The sequence below is a fragment of the Ranitomeya imitator genome, chromosome 5 (genome assembly GCF_032444005.1).
Source record: "Ranitomeya imitator isolate aRanImi1 chromosome 5, aRanImi1.pri, whole genome shotgun sequence".
Taxonomy (NCBI): domain Eukaryota; kingdom Metazoa; phylum Chordata; class Amphibia; order Anura; family Dendrobatidae; genus Ranitomeya; species Ranitomeya imitator.
Genome location: NC_091286.1, coordinates 131,995,682 through 132,014,909, shown reverse-complemented (window position 1 = coordinate 132,014,909; position 19,228 = coordinate 131,995,682). Strand labels below are relative to the sequence as shown.

The following is a 19,228-nucleotide window of genomic DNA, read 5'->3' as shown; positions in this document are numbered from 1 at the left end:
TAGGCTTCACATCGCTATCATGGCACCACTTGCAGGAATCTCCGCCCTTCTGAGTTACGAAAACTTTTTCTACCGCAAAGACCTGCAACGTAGCATTTTTCTGACGATGCTGTAGGACAAAATGCCTGGAAGCATATGACATGGTCCAGTTAGTATTAGAAATACTGCAAATATCTGGAAATACATTTTTTTAAATTCCTAGTTGTGCAGCCTGAGATGGCAGATACATTGATGACCTCCTATTTATCTGGAGGGGTGATGTGTCTGCCATACCGGAATTTGGATCCTACATCTATGACAACTCTTTTGGTTTGAAATTTACCTCTGTTTTTCACAATTCTTATATTTCCATCCTAGATCTCAAATTGGAAGTATCTGGATGTGATATTGCAACCTCCACTTTTTCTAAACACCTTTCATGATATACAATTCTACATGCAGAGAGTAGCCACCCTAGGCATATGATTAATTCAACCCTGGTTGGTGAGTTTACTTGTTTTAAGCAAAATTGTAGCAACACTAACCATTTAAAGGGAGAGTTGCAGACCTGTAGTACAAAACTGAAAAGAGACGCTATCCAACATGGATTTTAATGAGGCCATTAATATTGTGCAAAACAAAAAATGCGCTGATCTGATTTGGGATTTTCCTTGTAGAAATACAACAGTTGGCTACAAACCTCTTCAGTATAGTTCTCAATTTTGTGAGATCAAAAAATTTGTGTTAAAATATCTTCCTGTATTGCAAGAGGACGTGGTACTGACAAAAATACTGTAGTTATGATGTGAAGTGGTAGCTAACAAAGCAAGTACACTAGGAAATATTTTATCCTCTAATGCACCTAGGCCCTCCAATCAGTGCCAAACGTGACTTATTTATAAGGGCTTTTGTAGATGTGTATTAAATCGTTGAAGAATGTGTCGATATGTTGCGGTCACCACAGTGACCATTCCCAAAATCATGTCATTAAACACTATACTAAGTGTAGTAGTGACAAAGTGATATATGTCATCAGATCCACATCCTGTAATAAAATGTATACAGGCTGCACAACTAGGAATTTAAAAGCATTTGACAGACATTTGCAGTATTTCTAACACTAACGGGACATATGCTTCTAGGCATTTGTTCCTATAGAATCGTCGGGAAACCTCTACGTTGCAGGTCTTTGCGATAGAAAAAGCTTTCCATACTCAGAGGGCAGAGATAGCAGCAAACGACTCCGTGATGTCAAAGCCTATTGGGTGTACTATCTCGACACTTGCAGTCCTAAAAGGCTGCAGCACATTTAAATATTGTGTTGTCATTTGTGTTGCAGCTCTGGCAAAGAACACCATGTGCATTTGAAATGCGTTGCTGCTATACTGTCTCTGTAAATACTATGTTTGCACTTTTTTACGCTCTGCAAATGTCACCCGCAAACTATTCAAGGAACTTCTGAGTTACCAAAGTCAAATGGCGCTTCTTCCCTTTCAAGATCTGAGATGTGACCAAACAGTACTGTCCATTTTATCTTGTTACACCATGTGAAAATGAGAAATATTTGTCTAAAACAACATTGTAGTGGAAAAATATATACATTTTTCTCTTTTTAGCCTAATGTTGTAAAATTCTGTGGAACTTCTGTGGTGTCAAAATGCTCACCACACCCCTGGATGGATTCATTTTGGGAAATACTTGATAAAATGGCATCTCTTTTAGAGGGGTTCTGCTGTTCTCATACCACAGGGACTATGCTAATGTGACACTATACCCACAAACCCTTCCAGCAAAATCTGCTCTCCTTCCCTTCTGAGTTTTGCAATGTGCCCATGTAGATGTGTAAGCTGATCAAGTCACAGTCCCTAATGCAGTCCCAAACAATCAGATGCAGGCTTTTGAACTGTTCGCTGATAACAAGCTGGATGGTTCCTCTCCTCTTGAGTCCACAGGTCATGGCATCCATGGTTTCTATAAATAATTTCACATTTTGTTTCATCTGACCACAGAATAGTTTTCCATTTTGCCTCAGTCCATTTCAAAAGACCTCTGGCCTAGAGAAGATGACAGGGTTTCGGCATTGTGTTGATACAGTATATAGCTTCTTCTTTGTATGATAAAGCAAACTGTGTTAACAGATAATTATTTCTGGAAGTATTCCTGAGCTCTTGCATTGATTTGCATGACCGAATAATGCCTGTTTTTAATGCAGTGCCTCTTGAGTCCCATCCAATATTGACTGTCAGTCTTGATCCTTGCGCACATAGATTTCTCCAGAATCTCTGAATCTTTTGATGATATTATGTAGTGTAGATGGTGGGATATTCAGTCTTTGCAGTTTTACATTTAGGGACATTTTTTCTGAAATTGTTCCACAATGTTTAAACACGATTGGTCACAGACTGGTTAACCTCTGACCATCTTTGTTCTGAAAGATTCTTCAGCTCTTCTTACACAGTCATGTGACTTAGTTGAAAATTGACCTTTGAACTGTTTTTTTTTTAATTGGGGTTGCATCATTAACTATGTTGTGTGGTTTGACTATACGTTTTTAGGGCACAATACTTCAAAGTTCAAAAACTGCAAAGTTTTTATAATTTCTACAAGTTTCAGATACATTTCCTTTTGTCTATATATGTCTTGTAATTACTTTGATCACGATATTATGATATTATTTGACAATATATTTTTGTAAGCTTTTAAAATGGGTTTCCTTATACTCCATATCCTCCCTGTTTGCATCCATGTTTTGGAGTAAACTTGTTGACCTTGACAATCTTACTAAAGGCCATGTGGCCTATAGTCACCGTGGTGTGATAATAAATTTTGTTCTTTGATTTCTATTTAAAATCTAAAAACCTGTTGACAGAAGAACATAATATTTTGTCCTCACTTATAACCATTATTTTAGGAGTTCTTACACAAGCTGCATACATTTCTGTGACCTTTATTCACAGAATAAATCTTATTTTTCACCAAGGTACAAAAGACCCAATAGAGCCAAGAGAAGAAACAAAAGTCCAAAGGCTAAAGAAGCACAGCCAATTATTGATTATCTGTCTGCAAATGCTTTAGTTATGCGCTATTATTTTTTCCCTCAGAAAGATTTACTGTTTAGGTCCTTCCTATTCTATAAACATATTAAAGGTAGAAGAAAGTATAAAAACTGTTGTATGTGATATATGTTAAGTCATTTTGTTTTTCTAATTCAACATCTTTATTGGAGCTAGTAAGAGCAGAGCTTGACCAGGCAGACTGAATTTCAAAATGTTCCGTGCAGAGAACTAACTTACAGCTTCAGGACCTCAATGCAAATTCTCATATGGTATCCTCAAAGAATGATGTGCTATGTCTAACATTTACATTTTTTTTCATTCGGCAGAGGTGACTCTGCTACCTCCTCATAGAGACATCTTTACATTTTAGATCCATCATTTCTAAAAAGTTTAAGAATATTGAACTTTTTTCCAGTATCAATAAAGAAGCAATGGTGTTTTTTTAGTTGGTTTTTATGTAATTATTACCATTATAGAGTTCATAGTAAATGCCTTTGATGTATCCATATTAGTATCCTAGCCCGTAGACAGAAATCACTTATAACTTCATGATTTCTTATCGTTTTTCGCATTTGTGCATAAAAAAATATAAGCTGTGATCGTGAGTTTGTTCAATGACAGAAGCCTGTAGTGATGTTCGTTGACATTTTTCCTTTTTTTGTGCATTTTGTTAGGTTGTTCTAGCACAATATATTGTAGCCATGGCCAAAAGGTTTTAGACTTGACACAAATTTTAGGTTATACAAAGTTTGCTGCTTTTGGATCTTTAAGGGTATGTGCACACGCTGCGGATTTTGCTGCAGATCCGCAGCGGATGGTTTTCCATGCTTTGTACAGTACCATGTAAACCTAAGGAAAACAAAATCTGCAGTGCATATGCTGTGGAAAAAACGCGCGGAAATGCAGCGGTTTATATTCCGCAGCATGTCAATTCTTTGTGCGGATTCCGCAGCGGTTTACACCTGCTCCTCAATAGGAATCCGCAGGTGTAAAACCGCAGGTGGAACCCGCACAAAAAACACTGAAAAACCACGGTAATTCTGCAGTAAATCCCCAGTGCGGTTTTCCTGTGGATTTATCAAAATCAGTGTGGAAAAATCTGCACACCATTCCACAGTGTGTGCACATACCTTAGGCATATTTTCTATGATTACTGAAGTGCAATTCTAAGAATTTTTATATACATTATGTTTTTACAGTGTTTTCAACAAATACATTCAACAAATACATACCAAGAGTCAATATGTACAATACACAACTGAAAACTATCCCCATAAATAGGTATAGTGATCCCTTCTTCTTACAGACATTAAAACAATAGCAATAGTGAAGGAACAAATGATCAAAATCTATAAGACATTTTTATAGTGATATTAAAAATATTATATAAAAATGGATACATAGGTATACGAATAAACTATAAGGGACATGATGACAAAAAAACTAGTGAGCAAGAGCCCGTAACATGAACAAATTAACTACAGCCTGCTACAGTGATTAAATGTTGAATAACAATGCTAAATAAATCCCTAGTTAGACCGCACATGGAGTACTGTGTCCAGTTTTGGGCACCGGTGCTCAGGAAGGATATAATGGAACTAGAGAGAGTACAAAGGAGGGCAACAAAATTAATAAAGGGGATGGGAGAACTACAATACCCAGATAGATTAGCGAAATTAGGATTATTTAGTCTAGAAAAAAGACGACTGAGGGGCGATCTAATAACCATGTATAAGTATATAAGGGGACAATACAAATATCTCGCTGAGGATCTGTTTATACCAAGGAAGGTGACGGGCACAAGGGGGCATTCTTTGCGTCTGGAGGAGAGAAGGTTTTTCCACCAACATAGAAGAGGATTCTTTACTGTTAGGGCAGTGAGAATCTGGAATTGCTTGCCTGAGGAGGTGGTGATGGCGAACTCAGTCGAGGGGTTCAAGAGAGGCCTGGATGTCTTCCTGGAGCAGAACAATATTGTATCATACAATTATTAGGTTCTGTAGAAGGACGTATATCTGGGTATTTATTATGATGGAATATAGGCTGAACTGGATGGACAAATGTCTTTTTTCGGCCTTACTAACTATGTTACTATGTTACTATGTTACTAGTAAGTAGTGTTGAGCATTCCGATACCGCAAGTATCGGGTATCGGCCGATATTTGCGGTATCGGAATTCCGATACCGAGTTCCGATATTTTTGTGATATCGGGAATCGGTATCGGGATTAAGATTCATGTGTAAAATAAAGAATAAAAATAAAAAATATTGATATACTTACCCTCAGACGCGCCCTGGTTGTCACCGCTGCAACCGCCATGCTTCCGTTCCTAAGAATGAGCGCGTTAAGGACTTTCGATGACATCGCGGCTTGTGATTGGTCGCTGAGAGGTCATGTGACCGCTCACGTGACCAATCACAAGCCGCGACGTCATTGAAGGTCATTAACATGCTCATTCCTAAGAATGAGCGCGTTAAGGACCTTCGATGACGTCGCGGCTTGTGATTGGTCGCGTGAGCGGTCACATGACCGCTCAGCGACCAATCACAAGCCGCGACGTCATCGAAGGTCCTTAACGCGCTCATTCTTAGAAAGGGAAGCATGGCGGTTGCAGCGGTGACAACCAGGGCGCGTCCGAGGGTAAGTATATCAATATTTTTTATTTTTATTCTTTATTTTACACATGAATATGGATCCCAGGGCCTGAAGGAGAGTTTCCTCTCCTTCAGACCCTGGGAACCATAGAGGATACCTTCCGATATTTGTGTCCCATTGACTTGTATTGGTATCGGATATCGGTATCGGCGATATCCGATATTTTTCAGATATCGGCTCATACCATCCGATACCAATACTTTCAAATATCGGACGGTATTGCTCAACACTACTAGTAAGCAGTAAACAATGTCTCTATAACAGGAAGATCACTATATGGAATCCCTTAATGGAATAATGTCCAGGTGAGCAGTGGTTACAGTGAATAATAGATAAGATCGGTGTCAGAACTGGTGACACCATATAAGAATGCACCAATTAAACCAACTTTATGATTAGTAGAGGAATTTGAACATGAGTGAAGAGAAGAGAAAAGAGAGAGGAGATGGGGTGGGGAGAGAGGGTAAAGTTTCCGGCGTCCCGTCCAACTCAACTTTTAGTTAGTATTAAAGCAAAAATGTTCCACCACCTGAATAGTAGATACATTAGGGAACCGATAGTATATTTAGTAAATTAACCAAGCCAGGTAGTTAGCTCCTCAGTCTCTCTAAACACTATCCAAGGGGTCCATGTATTTAATACTTTATCCAAAGTTCCCGTATCCTGACCCACCAGTTGTTCCATACGAAGGAGATGGTTTAGCTCTGCCACAAGTTCAGATTTTGAAGGAGAAATTGATTGTTTCCAATAACGAGGTATTAGATTTCGTGCAGCTGTCAAAAAACGTCTAAGAAGGCTTTTCTTAAATTTGGCTATGGAGAGATCAGAAATAGACAACAGAGCCACCTCCACTGTGGGTCGGACCTTATGGAGGGATAATTTGTTGTGGAGATCAAAAACATCCTCCCAAAAACCTCTAATGGGTGGACAAGACCACCAAATATGAGCATACGAACCCCTCTCCTTCCAACACCTCCAACATGTATCTGGGGTAGTAGAGAACCAACGAGTCAGTAATTTATAACTCCTCTCTTGGAAATCTGCACATAGTGAAGATCTGAACGTGTGGAGGAGACTCTTATTCCTGTCCTCTAATGTCAATGGTTTGTGCAAATCGTTTTCCCACTTCAAGAAGAAAGCTGGAGGATCATATGTAGACACCTGGTGCTCCTGGAACATTTTATAGAGGAGCGATACCGTGTGTGTTGGAGGGTCCCCATCCAGGCAAGCCGACTCGAATGGAGTAAGAGGTCTAAATAAATCAACCTGTCTGGACAATTTAGTTATATAGCTTCTAATTTGTTCGTAAAAAAGCCACGAGCCGGGGGGAGGTCCTGTTCCCCCAAAGAAGGACTGCATAGGTTTAATAGAAGATTGGGTTATGTAATCATAGACTAAAATAGATTGTTTTTATTACTTAGTCGAGAGGCCAATACTTTTTCACATTCAAAACAGTACAATATACCTATTGTATTTAGCTAATTAATGGGCTAATTTTTGGGTGACGTATGCAAAATATTTTGCTTCTTCTTCAATCAGCAAAGTGCAAAGCTCTTTATATACCCCAAGCAGGGATAATTGCTGCACTCAACCATATGAAAATGCAACGTCTTTTTCCATTTGTACCACCTGTCTATAAACAACAACAATGAATATATTTGCTTCCCCAAAAGGTATAATTTGTAGAACATTTGTACAATTTAGGTAACTTAAAAATTCTTTTTGTACAGTGTGCTATTTTACATGCTGTTAGTTACCTCTTGTTACCATTCTATTTCTCTTAGACAGATGGATTGAAGTAATTTGGACATTAAAAAGGCTGCTTGCTTTACAGAGCTGAAATCATGTTCAATTGACTTCAAAGGGAAGATAATTCATTGAAGAAGGTGGGTTCAAATTTCAAAAGAACTGCTCATGTCTAGTGTGCTGACCCTTATTGTCTTCTACAATTCACCATGGCATACTGGATATCAGCTTCTGGGCCAAATCCTGACTGATGGCCACCCATTCTTGCCTTATCAATACTCAAAAGTTTATCACTATTTCTGTGTTTTCACTACTTCACCAGCATTTTAAGAATCGACCACAGGTTATCAATGGAATTGAGAGCTTTGACAATTCCTGTCCATGGACTGAAACTTTAAATGCTTTGTTTCTGAAGCCTTATGACATGGTGATCAACCATTCTGGAAAAGCATTGTTCATAAACAAATTTCCCCTGCATCGTTGGGATGGGAGAATATGCTCTTGAAGGATGTTTAGATACCATTCCTTATTCATGGCAGTGTTCTTAGACAAAATTGTGAGTGAGCCCATTCCTTTAAATGAAAAGCAACCCGGTGCATGAATGGTCTCAGGATACTTTACTATTGGCATGACACAGGACTCATGTTTTCGCTCAGTTTTTTTCTCCAGGCTCAATCATTCTTCCCAATAACAGTCTTAATTAAATAAAATAACTTTACCACTGATTTGTACAGTTCAGTCTCTGCACTTCTTGTAGAATTTCAGTCTATCCTTGATGTTTTCCTTGAAGATAGGGGACTTCTTTGCAGCCCTTCTTAACTCCAAGCCAAACTCTGGAAGCCTTTGCTTCACTGTTCATTCAGATGCACTGACACATGCCTCTTGGCATTCTTAAGCAAGTTTTGCACTGGTGTTCATCCATTGTTTTAGCTAAATCCTTTTTAGGATATGGTTCTGGCACCTTCAGGACTTCCATGATTCCTCTGCATCCCTCTTCACAGCAATTTAACCACTTTATTTGAAGTTGATGAGTCAATAAATGACTGATTTAGAGGTAATCTTGAAAGCAGCAATATTTTTTGAATGTAAATCAATGATGACTGCATGTGTTTCCTTGCAGGTAACTATGGTTTACAGAAGAAGACAATGATTTCAAGTACCAGACTCTTTTTTAAGCACCTAGCCTGCTGTTATAATTAAATCAGTATAGCAGAGTGTTATCAGCTCCCTCTTCACTTTGTTATAACCTAACGAGAAGATCACTGAAAAGAATGGCTTTGCAATTTTTTTGCAAATCATCTGATCACTCTTCATAACAATCTACATTAAAAAGGAACCTGGCACCACCAGAAACGTTGGAACCACTTCTGTGTCTTATTCAGTGGAGGTCGGGTTTTAGTCCCCCTCACCTTGTCCATGCCTCTGAACACTGAATTGTACTTCTGGGCAGTGTAAGGTGGTTGCAGTTCTCAAATATGATAGCCCTAGAGGATAATGGATTCCTAGTTGCTTCACATTTTATTGTTCTCAAAACAATTGATGGTTTGTGATCACGGTCCAATATCTTAGCAATTTCAAGGGTGAAGCATCCCTGTGTAAGAACTTTAACAATTTTTGACTTTTCAGAGTCAGTTAAATCTCTTTTTTTTTGCCCATTTTGCCTAATTATTCTGCAGACCTTGATAAATGCTGTTGATATCCTTAGGCCTCACAATCCCTCATTACACAAATACACATTACCTGATCTGCTTCAAACCAATAAGCATTTATGGTTATACAGCTAGGAGTTGGAAAATATGCATAAAAATGATTATATGGTCAAAATACTCAGTTGCATAATAATTTGGCACACAGTGCAATAAATTAGGCACTTTTTACTCCAATACGCTATTAGTGGCCAATAAGCATAGGCTTGTCATGGGCCATTGCTTTGTTCCTGCCCCATGGCTAAAATTTATGACATGCCCTGCCCCACACCATTACCTCTACTAGCCTTAACTGTTGACACCTGACTGAAATAATTAATTGTTTCATGCTAAATTATAACAATCCCATCAGCATGGTGCAAGAGAACAGTGGATTCATTTTACTAGGCCCCATTTTTCTACTGTTTTATGATCCAATTTTTGTGTTCTTTTTAACATCAAGACTTTCTTTTCTGTTTCCACCAGACAGCAAAGTCACTTGCTGTAACCCATCTGTGCTTTGTAAGAACAATTCCTCACATCCTACTCTGATACTTTTTGTTGACAAATTGTTTAAATCCACAAGATCACCTTTTGAGAGATATATTTTCTTGATCACACCATGCTCCGCACACTCTCAACAATATTGCACTAGAAATACTGTCCCCAGCTAGTCTAGGACCAATGACCATACCTAATTTGAGTAACTCAGATTTCTACATTTTTCCATTCTAATGTGGATTCACTCTGAGACTGATCCACTGAAACTGTATTCATTTGACTTTATTTTGTGCTTCAGGTCCACATGTCTAGTTTCCTTACAAAGAACCTCTAATTGTGAACAGTCATGTATCTAATAAAATGGTCATTTGGCGTATAGAAGTTTTTCTCAACTAAGGTTTATTAAAAACTTGAGGTTCCACAGAGTAATTACATGTGAAAAAGATTGATGACTTTTTAAAACATTAAGTTAGTGAACTTTGAGTAAGAAAGTGCTTAACCTTTTAAAACCTTTGTGTTGGTTACGTTTTGCAGTGTCAGGACTAGTGTTGAGCATTCCGATACCGCAAGTATCGGGTATCGGAATTCCGATACCGCAAGTATCGGCCGATACCCGATACTTGCGGTATCGGAATGCTCAACACTAGTCCTGACGTCATTCTCATTCACAAAACTCCTAATTCTAGGAATTAAGGACCTGCGAATGACGTCGCGGCTTCTGATTGGTCGCGTGCCGGTCACATGGGCGGCACGCGACCAATCAGAAGCCGCGACGTCATTCGCAGGTCCTGAAGGCGCTCATTTTAAACAAAGAAGCCGGCCGGTTACCAGCGTGATGTCCAGGGGCCGCCGGAGAGGTGAGCATATCAATATTTTTTATTTCAATTCTTTATTTTACACATCCCTATGGATCCCAGGGCCTGAAGGAGAGTTTCCTCTCCTTCACACCCTGGGAACCATGAGAATACCTTCCGATACTTGATGTCCCATTGACTTGTATTGGTATCGGATATCGGTATCGGCGATATCGGATATTTTTCAGGTATCGGCCGATACTATCCGATACCGATACTTTCAAGTATCGGACGGTATCGCTCAACACTAGTCAGGACACAATCTGCAGGAATCCTCCATGGTTAAAAAGTTGGGAAATAAGTTCAATATGTTTTTCCCTCTTCATTTATATAATTTGTCTTTCGTGGTACGATTCATGTATTGTTGCCAGTATTTATCTATATGTGTAGAAATGGGTGCCAGTTTTGAAAATAAGGACATTATCTGATTCATTTTTATCCATTCAGAAATTTTGTCACTTCACATGCAAATCAAACATTTGCTTCCTTTCCTCGTTTCACTACAATATGGGTGTACAATCATATAAGAATCATTCAAATGACATAACACTAAGTAAGGCCAGTGCTAAACTGCTAAATCGAAAGAGTTTTTTGATTGTGAGTATTATGTCCTTGAATCAATTCTGTAAATCTTTAAACTTCGTTCGGAATATTTAAATTCTGGTTGCCATGGTAACATTTCTCCTGAACCTTAAATTCCGGCAAGAAAACATCATAACTTAAGGTAGAAATAAATTCTTTTTTATACACTCACTTAGGATTCTGCAATTTCCAGCCATTAAGAATAGTAAAAAATGAGAAATAAGTATGTACTTTGAAAAATTGATTAACAAAATAAAACTGGTGTGCTGAACATTAGCAAAATGTTCAAGTGTACTAAGAGGGAATGGATGATAATATTTTATTCAATCAACTGGACATTCAAGTTCTGAGGCGTATGTATCAGACACATCATGTCACCCTCGCATTTAGCCATTGCCATCATAAAAACAATATTTAACGAGTAAATAGTAGTTTATTGAGGAGTAAAATATCAGCTATTTTATGAATCACTTAAAGATGTGCAGTAATGTTATACAAGTAGATTCACGAGCAGAATTGTGTCGATAGCCATATTAATAATTATTCCATTACTCCGATGCTGTTAGCTCATCTGCATTGACCCAGCAAATCCATGTCATGCAGCCCCATTGCTTATTGAATATCACTGAATGGTGACTTGATTGACACAATATTTAGTTTATTCAGTTAGTTTTTATCTATGATATTTTGGAATACATGTGACTTTTTATTTTTTTAATTCTATTTTATTTCGGAGGTAAGATATGCAAACAGCATGATAGCATTGTTTATTTTTTTTTTTTCAGTGTTTATTGTGAGGTATAAATAGCATATTAATGTTTATTGTCATGATACATAATGTATATATTTTGTTATATTTTTGCTCAATAAAACAATTAGAAGATCCATGACATATTGTATCTTCCTAGTTAAGTAAATAAGGCAGCACACTGCAGCGCTAGAACATGCAAACTTGAAAAACGAAATTTGAACTGCATTACTGCACTAGAAATATGAAAAATGAGAGCGTTTAGCGCATAAAAATGGCCAATTTTATGTGTACCTGGTAGCCCCTTTACGGCATCTCTCTTATACCAGGTCCTACACTTGCCTTAGGCAGGTACACATAAAATTGGCCATTTTTATGCGCTAAACGCTCTCATTTTTCATATTTCTAGTGCAGTAATGCAGTTCAAATTTCGTTTTTCAAGTTTGCATGTTCTAGCGCTGCAGTGTGCTGCCTTATTTACTTAACTATATACGAGTTGGCTACTCTAGGTTCAGCACCTGTTCACACTGAGTCTATGTTTGGATGTGCCGGTCAGGTTTTTGAAATATTGTATCTTCCAACTGCACTGCAGTGTATTATGCTTGTCATTTTAGCTCCAGAGGCAGGTCTTTCTTGGTCTACCATTGTTTGTCCCCTGGCTGCCAGAGAAACCTCAAAAGGAACCTTGTGTGCGGGAGGCAGATGAGGTGACAGAGGGAGCCCCTTCTTCTGTCAATCACTTAGCTTCTGCAACAATCATTCTTGAGTTAAACAGCCTGGATTGCATTTATATGGAACGCTGCAGGAACAACTGGGATTGGAGATATTTTAGATGTTTGTGGAAATAAACCCATCATACACTGTACATTATGGCTTTTTGAGATAGAACACATTGATGTAAAACAATTGTTATTTGAACTAACCACTCAAAAATTCCATGCATATACGAACTTAATAACCCAGAAATAATTAAATGAATAATCCTCTTACCTTTGCAGATCTTTTTAAAGTTGACATTTTCTTGAGGATGTCCTGGAATACGACACTGAAATCGGTATTGCCAAAATTCAGCAAACCAAGGGTTTCGTGAATTGGTGTCCAGACGCAGACTAAGAAAATAGTCATCAAAGGATCTGACCTCTGGAGACTGAAGCTTTATGGTAATCCCTCCGTTTGCTTCAGGCTCAAAGCCATCTATGACTTCATCTCTGTCTGCCCATCCATCACTGAAAAAAAAAAGTAATTTACATGAAAACAAAATTAATAAATCAACATATTTAGCTATTAAGATTATGCCTACTTTTTTACAGTTGTAGGGGAAGTTCATGGACATTATATTACATGATGTAAAGAGATTGTCATCATATTTTATATATGGCTCTCAAGCTAATTTTCCTTGTTCAATGAAATGGTTTGAAAATGAAAAATAAACCACATATAGTGAAATTGTAAGATTTAGCTTTACAGAAAATCTCCATAAAATCAAAGTATAATATTGTATGTGATTACCATTGCTTTAGAGAAGAATTAATTCTCTCAAAATCTGTCTACTTTCTTTGTGTTTTGAAAAGGTGGGTGTGCAGAAATTTTTCCCGTAATATGTTATTGCTTCTCACAGCACATGTGGGTGAATAATGACATCAGTGCTGTAGGTTTTAGAGACTCTTGACTTTTAAATAAGAAGGTAAGAGTATTATATTTACTTATCTAGTTCAATTATAAAATATGACCATTATAGAAGCCTACCCCCGAAACGCCATACTGTACATGGACCTTTCTTTAAGGAGTTATCAGCATTTGGTTCTACTTTCTCATTTATTTAAGATTTGAAATAATAATAATAATAATAATGATCTCTTTATTTCTATAGCGCCAACATATTCCGCAGCGCTTTACAGTTTTTGCACACATTATCATCTCTGTCCCCACTGGGGCTCACAATCTAAATTTCCTATCAGTATGTCTTTGCATATTTTTGTGATAAGTTTAGTGGACATATCTTCTTTTATGCCGTTCACTGTCTTTGTTTAATGTATATATATTGTTCATGACTGCATGTGATGAAACATGGCACAGCACACCTTCTCTTCGTCATTTGTAAATATAATGTATGTGTTTATGTGTATGTATGATACTGTTTTATGTGATTATGACTGGATGGCAATGGTCCTCGATGACACTATTATGTTTTGTCACCATAGCTGGCAGTAAGAGTCTTTGGTTTTTCAGCTGTCAGCCAATAAAAGGAGGTGCTAGTATCAGCATAGCCCCAGTAGAGCCTGACACTGAGGTGGTAATGTGCTTGGTGATTCTGAATGCTATGCCAAAATGTTGATATTAATTTTTCAGTGAAAAAAAATGGAAAGGTTTGGCACTAAAAGACCAAAGTGGAGTTTGTCCACATGTGATGAAAATGAACCTGAGGTTGGCTTACTTAGAAATTTAGACCTGGGACCTGAAAGAGCATTAGGGCACTACACTATGCTTACTCATCTGAGGAGCATAGGTGGTTGTAGGCTAGAAAAGGCTAGTAGGTGCCTATAAAGATTCTATATACTGGGTCTATCTACAGCTTTTTGTGACATCTATTGGGTGAGAGTTAGCACCTTGATATCCCTTAAATAAGCCTGAGGATTGTCACATACAGCAGACAGTGATTATATATTTCTTGCTTGAAACTTGAAGGCTGATTTAGTCTCAGTGCAAAAGAAAGCCATTTGCAGAACTCGGTTCTGGCTTCTGCTAAGGCCTCCTTCACAAGTCCGTGTTTCCAGTACATGTTGCATTCATTTTTTTTCACAGATACTACACATATCCGTTATAACCTATGCTGCTATGCACATGTCCGTGCAAAAAAACACGGAGACATATCCATTTTTTTCCAGCAGCATGGATGTCAAAGATCAATACAAATCTAAAAAACATGTACAGCACACATGACATTCGTGTTCTGTATGTGTGCTGAATGTGTTTAACATTGCAAAGTAGATCTGGTCTTCACCCGTCTCTGCTCTCTATCTAACTTCACCACCTCCCCTCTCACTCTATCCAACCACCATCTGCTCACTTTCTCATCCCTGTCCTCCTCATCGGTCACCCATGTCCAGCAACATGCGCACCCCCGCAGAAACCTTGCACACCTAGACACCCACACACTCTCTGACTCTATCCTACCACTGGAATCCATATCCTCACTCCACAACACACACAGTGCCACTGCTTTCTACAATGCCACTCTCGCATCAGCTATTGACACGATCGTCCCTCTTGTTCATGGCAGAGTGTGACGTATCAATGGACAACCCTGGCACAATAACACCACTAAAAAGCTCTGGCAACTGTCCAGGATTGTAGAGCAGCATTGGAAGAAAACACATTCGCAAGACGACTTCACTGCATTCAAACAGGCAACACTCGCTTTTAAATCTGCTCTCACCTCTGCTAAACAGGTGTATTTCACAACCCTCATATCCTCCCTCTTCTACAGTCCCAAACAGTTATTCAAAACCTTTAACTCCCTCCTCTGCCCCCCACTGCCCTCTCCAACCTCCCTCATCTCTGCTGAGGACTTTGCCACACACTTTAAAAATAATTGACCAAACAAGGCAAGTCTTCATTGTTCAACGACCACAACCCCTTTGTATACCAGACCAGTGCCCAAACCCCATAACCTCCCTCTCCAAGATCACTGAAGGGGGGCTTAATTGTCTCCTCTCCAAATCGCACCTCACCACCTGTGCGATTGACCCCATCCCATCCCACCTCCTCCTGAACCTCACCAACACACTTATCCCATCCCTAACCCACCTCTTCAACCTATCACTAACTTCTGGCACCTTCACTTCTGCTTTCAAACATGCCACAATCACGCCTATCCTTAAAAAGCCAACCCCCGACCCAACAACTATGTCCAGCTATCGCCCAATATCGTTGCTTCCAAACTCCTGGAGCAACACGTCCACGCTGAACTTTCCTCCCACCTCTCATCTAACTTGCTCTTTGACAATCTACAATCTGGTTTCTGCCCCTATCACTCAACTGAGACAGCCCTGACCAAAATCACTAATGACCTACTTACAGCCAAAGCTAATGGACAATACTCTATAATCCTCCTTCTAGACCTGTCCTCTGCTTTTGACACAGGTGACCACTGCCTCCTACTACAGATCCTCTCCTCCTTTGGCATCAAAGATCTTGCTCTATCCTGGATCTCCTCATACCATTCCAACTGCACATTCAACGTCTCCCACTCCCACACTACCTCCTCATCCCACCCTCTCTCTGTTGGAGTCCCCCAAGGCTCTGTTCTAGGACCCCCACTCTTCTTAATCTACACACTTGGCCTGGGACAACTCATAAAGTTCCATGGATTCCAGTACCACCTTTATGCTGATGACACTCAGATCTACCTTTCTGGCCCAGACGTCACCTCTCTGCTGCCCAGAATCCCGGAGTGTCTATCAGCCATATCCTCCTTCTTCTCCTCTCGCTTCCTCAAACTCAATGTGGAAAAATCTGAACTCATCATCTTTCCTCCATCTCATAGATCTTCCATACCTGACCTATCTATTGCAATTAACGACATCACGCTTTCCCCTGTACCGGAAGTCTGCTGCTTCAGAGTAACCCTTGACTCTGCCCTGTCCTTTAAACCGCACATCCAAGCTTATTCCACCTCCTGTCGCCTCCAGCTCAAAAATATCTCCAGAATGCGTCCTTTCCTTAACTGTCAATCTACTAAAATGCTTGTGCATGCCCTGATTATCTCCCGCCTTGACTACTGCAACATTCTTTCCTGTGGCCTCCCTGCTAACACCCTTGCACCTCTCCAGTCCATCCTTAACTCTGCTGCCCAACTAATTCATCTCTCCCCTTGCTACTCCTCTGCTTCCCCTCTCTGCAAATCTCTTCACTGGCTCCCATTCCCTCAGCGTTTCCAGTTCAAATTATTAATACTGACCTACAAAGCCATCCATAACCTGTCTCCTCCATATATCTCTGAACTAATCTCCCGATATCTTCCCTCATGTAATCTACGGTCCTCCCAAGACCTCCTTCTCTCCTCCACACTTATCCGCACCTCACCCAACTGCCTCCAAGACTTCTCCAGAATATCCCTCATCCTCTGGAATTCTTTGCCCCAACACATCCGACTATCAACCACATTCGGATCCTTCAGACAGAACCTGAAAACCCACCTCTTCAGGAAAGCTTACAGCCTGCACTGACCCTGCTGCCTCCTCGCCACTACTGAAGCTACCGCCTAACCAACACCGGTGCTCCTACAACCCTCAACCTATTGTCTCCATCCCCACCATCCTGTAGAATGTAAGCCCGCAAGGGCAGGGTCGTCACCCATCTGTATCAGTCTGTAATTGTTAGTCTGCTTACTGTAAGTGATATCTGTAATTTGTATGTATCCCATTCTATGTACAGCACCATGGAATCAATGGTGCTATATAAATAATAATAATAATAAATAGGAGAATCTTTGTAATTTATTTCTTTCTTTAACCATACCGGAAAAAACGCTGATGGTAAACACGGGAAAACAGATGAAGCATTGATGCAACAATGATGGCACACTGATGACATACTGATGGCACCAGTACCGGTTTTTCATGGATCTGTGAAGGAGGCCTAGTGGTGTAGGTGGAGAGCATTGTCAGCCTAGAGCAAGGTGAGTTTTGAGATGTGTGCTGGGACTATAAAAGACATCAGTTCAAGAGAGAGACCTAGAATGTCAGATACATAAAGTCCTTAATGCCTGGATGGTTCACTACAGAGAATGAATATCTGTATGAAGCAACATTGGTCTGATGGTAGGCACCTGAGAGGGTTATAATTGTTGCAACCTAAAGACTGTACAAGTTGTGTCCTGGATTTTCAGCTACTACTGTTGTGCCTGAATAGCAACCACCAAGATCTGGGACTGCATATTAGATTTATAAGATAATTAAGCCACTGTGAGTAAATAAAAAAAAAAAAAGTAAACATTTTGTTAAAACTATTTTTAACCAATTTTTGTCACTGTGACCACCTACCACCCTCATATGACATAATGTGGGAAAGTGCCAAGAAGTCCCATTTGGAATCTAAATGGTTCTTAGTGGAATTAAGCAGCCATTAGTTGTTTTATAAAGATCACGGCCACACGTGCCATTTTTTATGCATGTAGAGTGTAAGTTATATGTGACTATACACCTTGTTGTTTAACTCTAGAACTGCTAAAAATTAGAAGGCTCAACAAAGTTGGTTTTCCACTTCATTTACTTGAAAGAGGCATAGCTGCAATGCCAGACATAGGCAAAGTACCAGAATGTTGCGGTTACTGTAAAAAGTTAGTCTTTTTTTATTTCTAATCTTGTACAACCCCTTTAACTTCCAACTATATTTTTTTTGCATTTGTTAACAAATAGATCTCTCCAAGATTGAATGTGCTGAGATGGAGTTGAGGGTAATTTTAATGATGTGTAACAGAACCTATAGAATTACCTTTAATCAAGAAAATGGTTCTTAAATCAGTCTTTATTGAAAGAGAAATTATGTAAGACAGGAGGAAATTTATCACTTGACAGTGTAAAATACTTATTCTGATTGCTTAGTGAGCAGTACAATACGTTTCTCCTGCGCATTCTCAATTTCCATTGAATATAAGTGTTTAAGTCTACACAGCTCAAATATTGAAGAAAGAAATTCACAGCACTTTCAGAAGATTACAATGCTAGATCCGTATTTTATTAAAACAACATTATCCAGAGCTCAGTCAATATGATATCTATAATATAACGCTGGGAGCGTCACTCTGTCCGAAGCCTCTATAGACTGCGCAGGCACAAGCGCCGGCGCAGTCTGGGCCTCACAGAGCGACGCTCCCGGGAGATCGCGGTGTGCGTTCACACTGAACGCATACCGCGATCTCCACCGCAGAGTCAGGGACCGTGGACGCGCCAGGAGGGAGGGTAAGTATATTCACCTGTCCTCCGTTCCAGCGCTGCGTGCGGCTCCGTCTCCTCTGCTGTGACAGAGTCCAGTCACAGCAGAGGAGCCGGAGTGTGTGTTAAAGAAAATGGCGCCGGAAAGCGCGGACTGCCCAGGCGCCGATTCCTGCTGCCGGAATCGGCGCCTGCGCAGTCCGCGCTTTCCGGCGCCATTTTCTTGAAGACACACTCCGGCTCCACTGCAGGTGTGTCTTCAAGAAAATGGCGCCGGAGAGCGCGGAATGCGCAGGCGCCGATTCCTGCTGCCGGAATCGGCGCCTGCGCAGTCCGCGCTTTCCGGCGCCATTTTCTTGAACACACACCTGCAGTGGAGCCGGACGATAGGTGAGTATGGTATTTTTTTTTTTATATGGCAGCAGCATACGGGGGCATACAATACAATAGTGGCGCAGGATGGGAGCAGCACATGACAGAACGGGC

At 39.8% G+C, this 19,228-nt stretch overlaps 1 protein-coding gene across 4 annotated transcripts in view; it reads right to left on the bottom strand.

The window, feature by feature from the left end:
• GRM1 (glutamate metabotropic receptor 1) overlaps positions 1-19,228 on the bottom strand; it is a 487,741-nt gene that overhangs the window by 72,973 nt on the left and 395,540 nt on the right. For all 4 annotated transcript variants that reach the window (XM_069769157.1, XM_069769159.1, XM_069769158.1 and 1 more), the window contains exon 4: positions 12,798-13,033. In XM_069769157.1, coding sequence (XP_069625258.1) covers positions 12,798-13,033 — 236 coding nt within the window. The remainder of the gene's footprint in view (positions 1-12,797; positions 13,034-19,228) is intronic.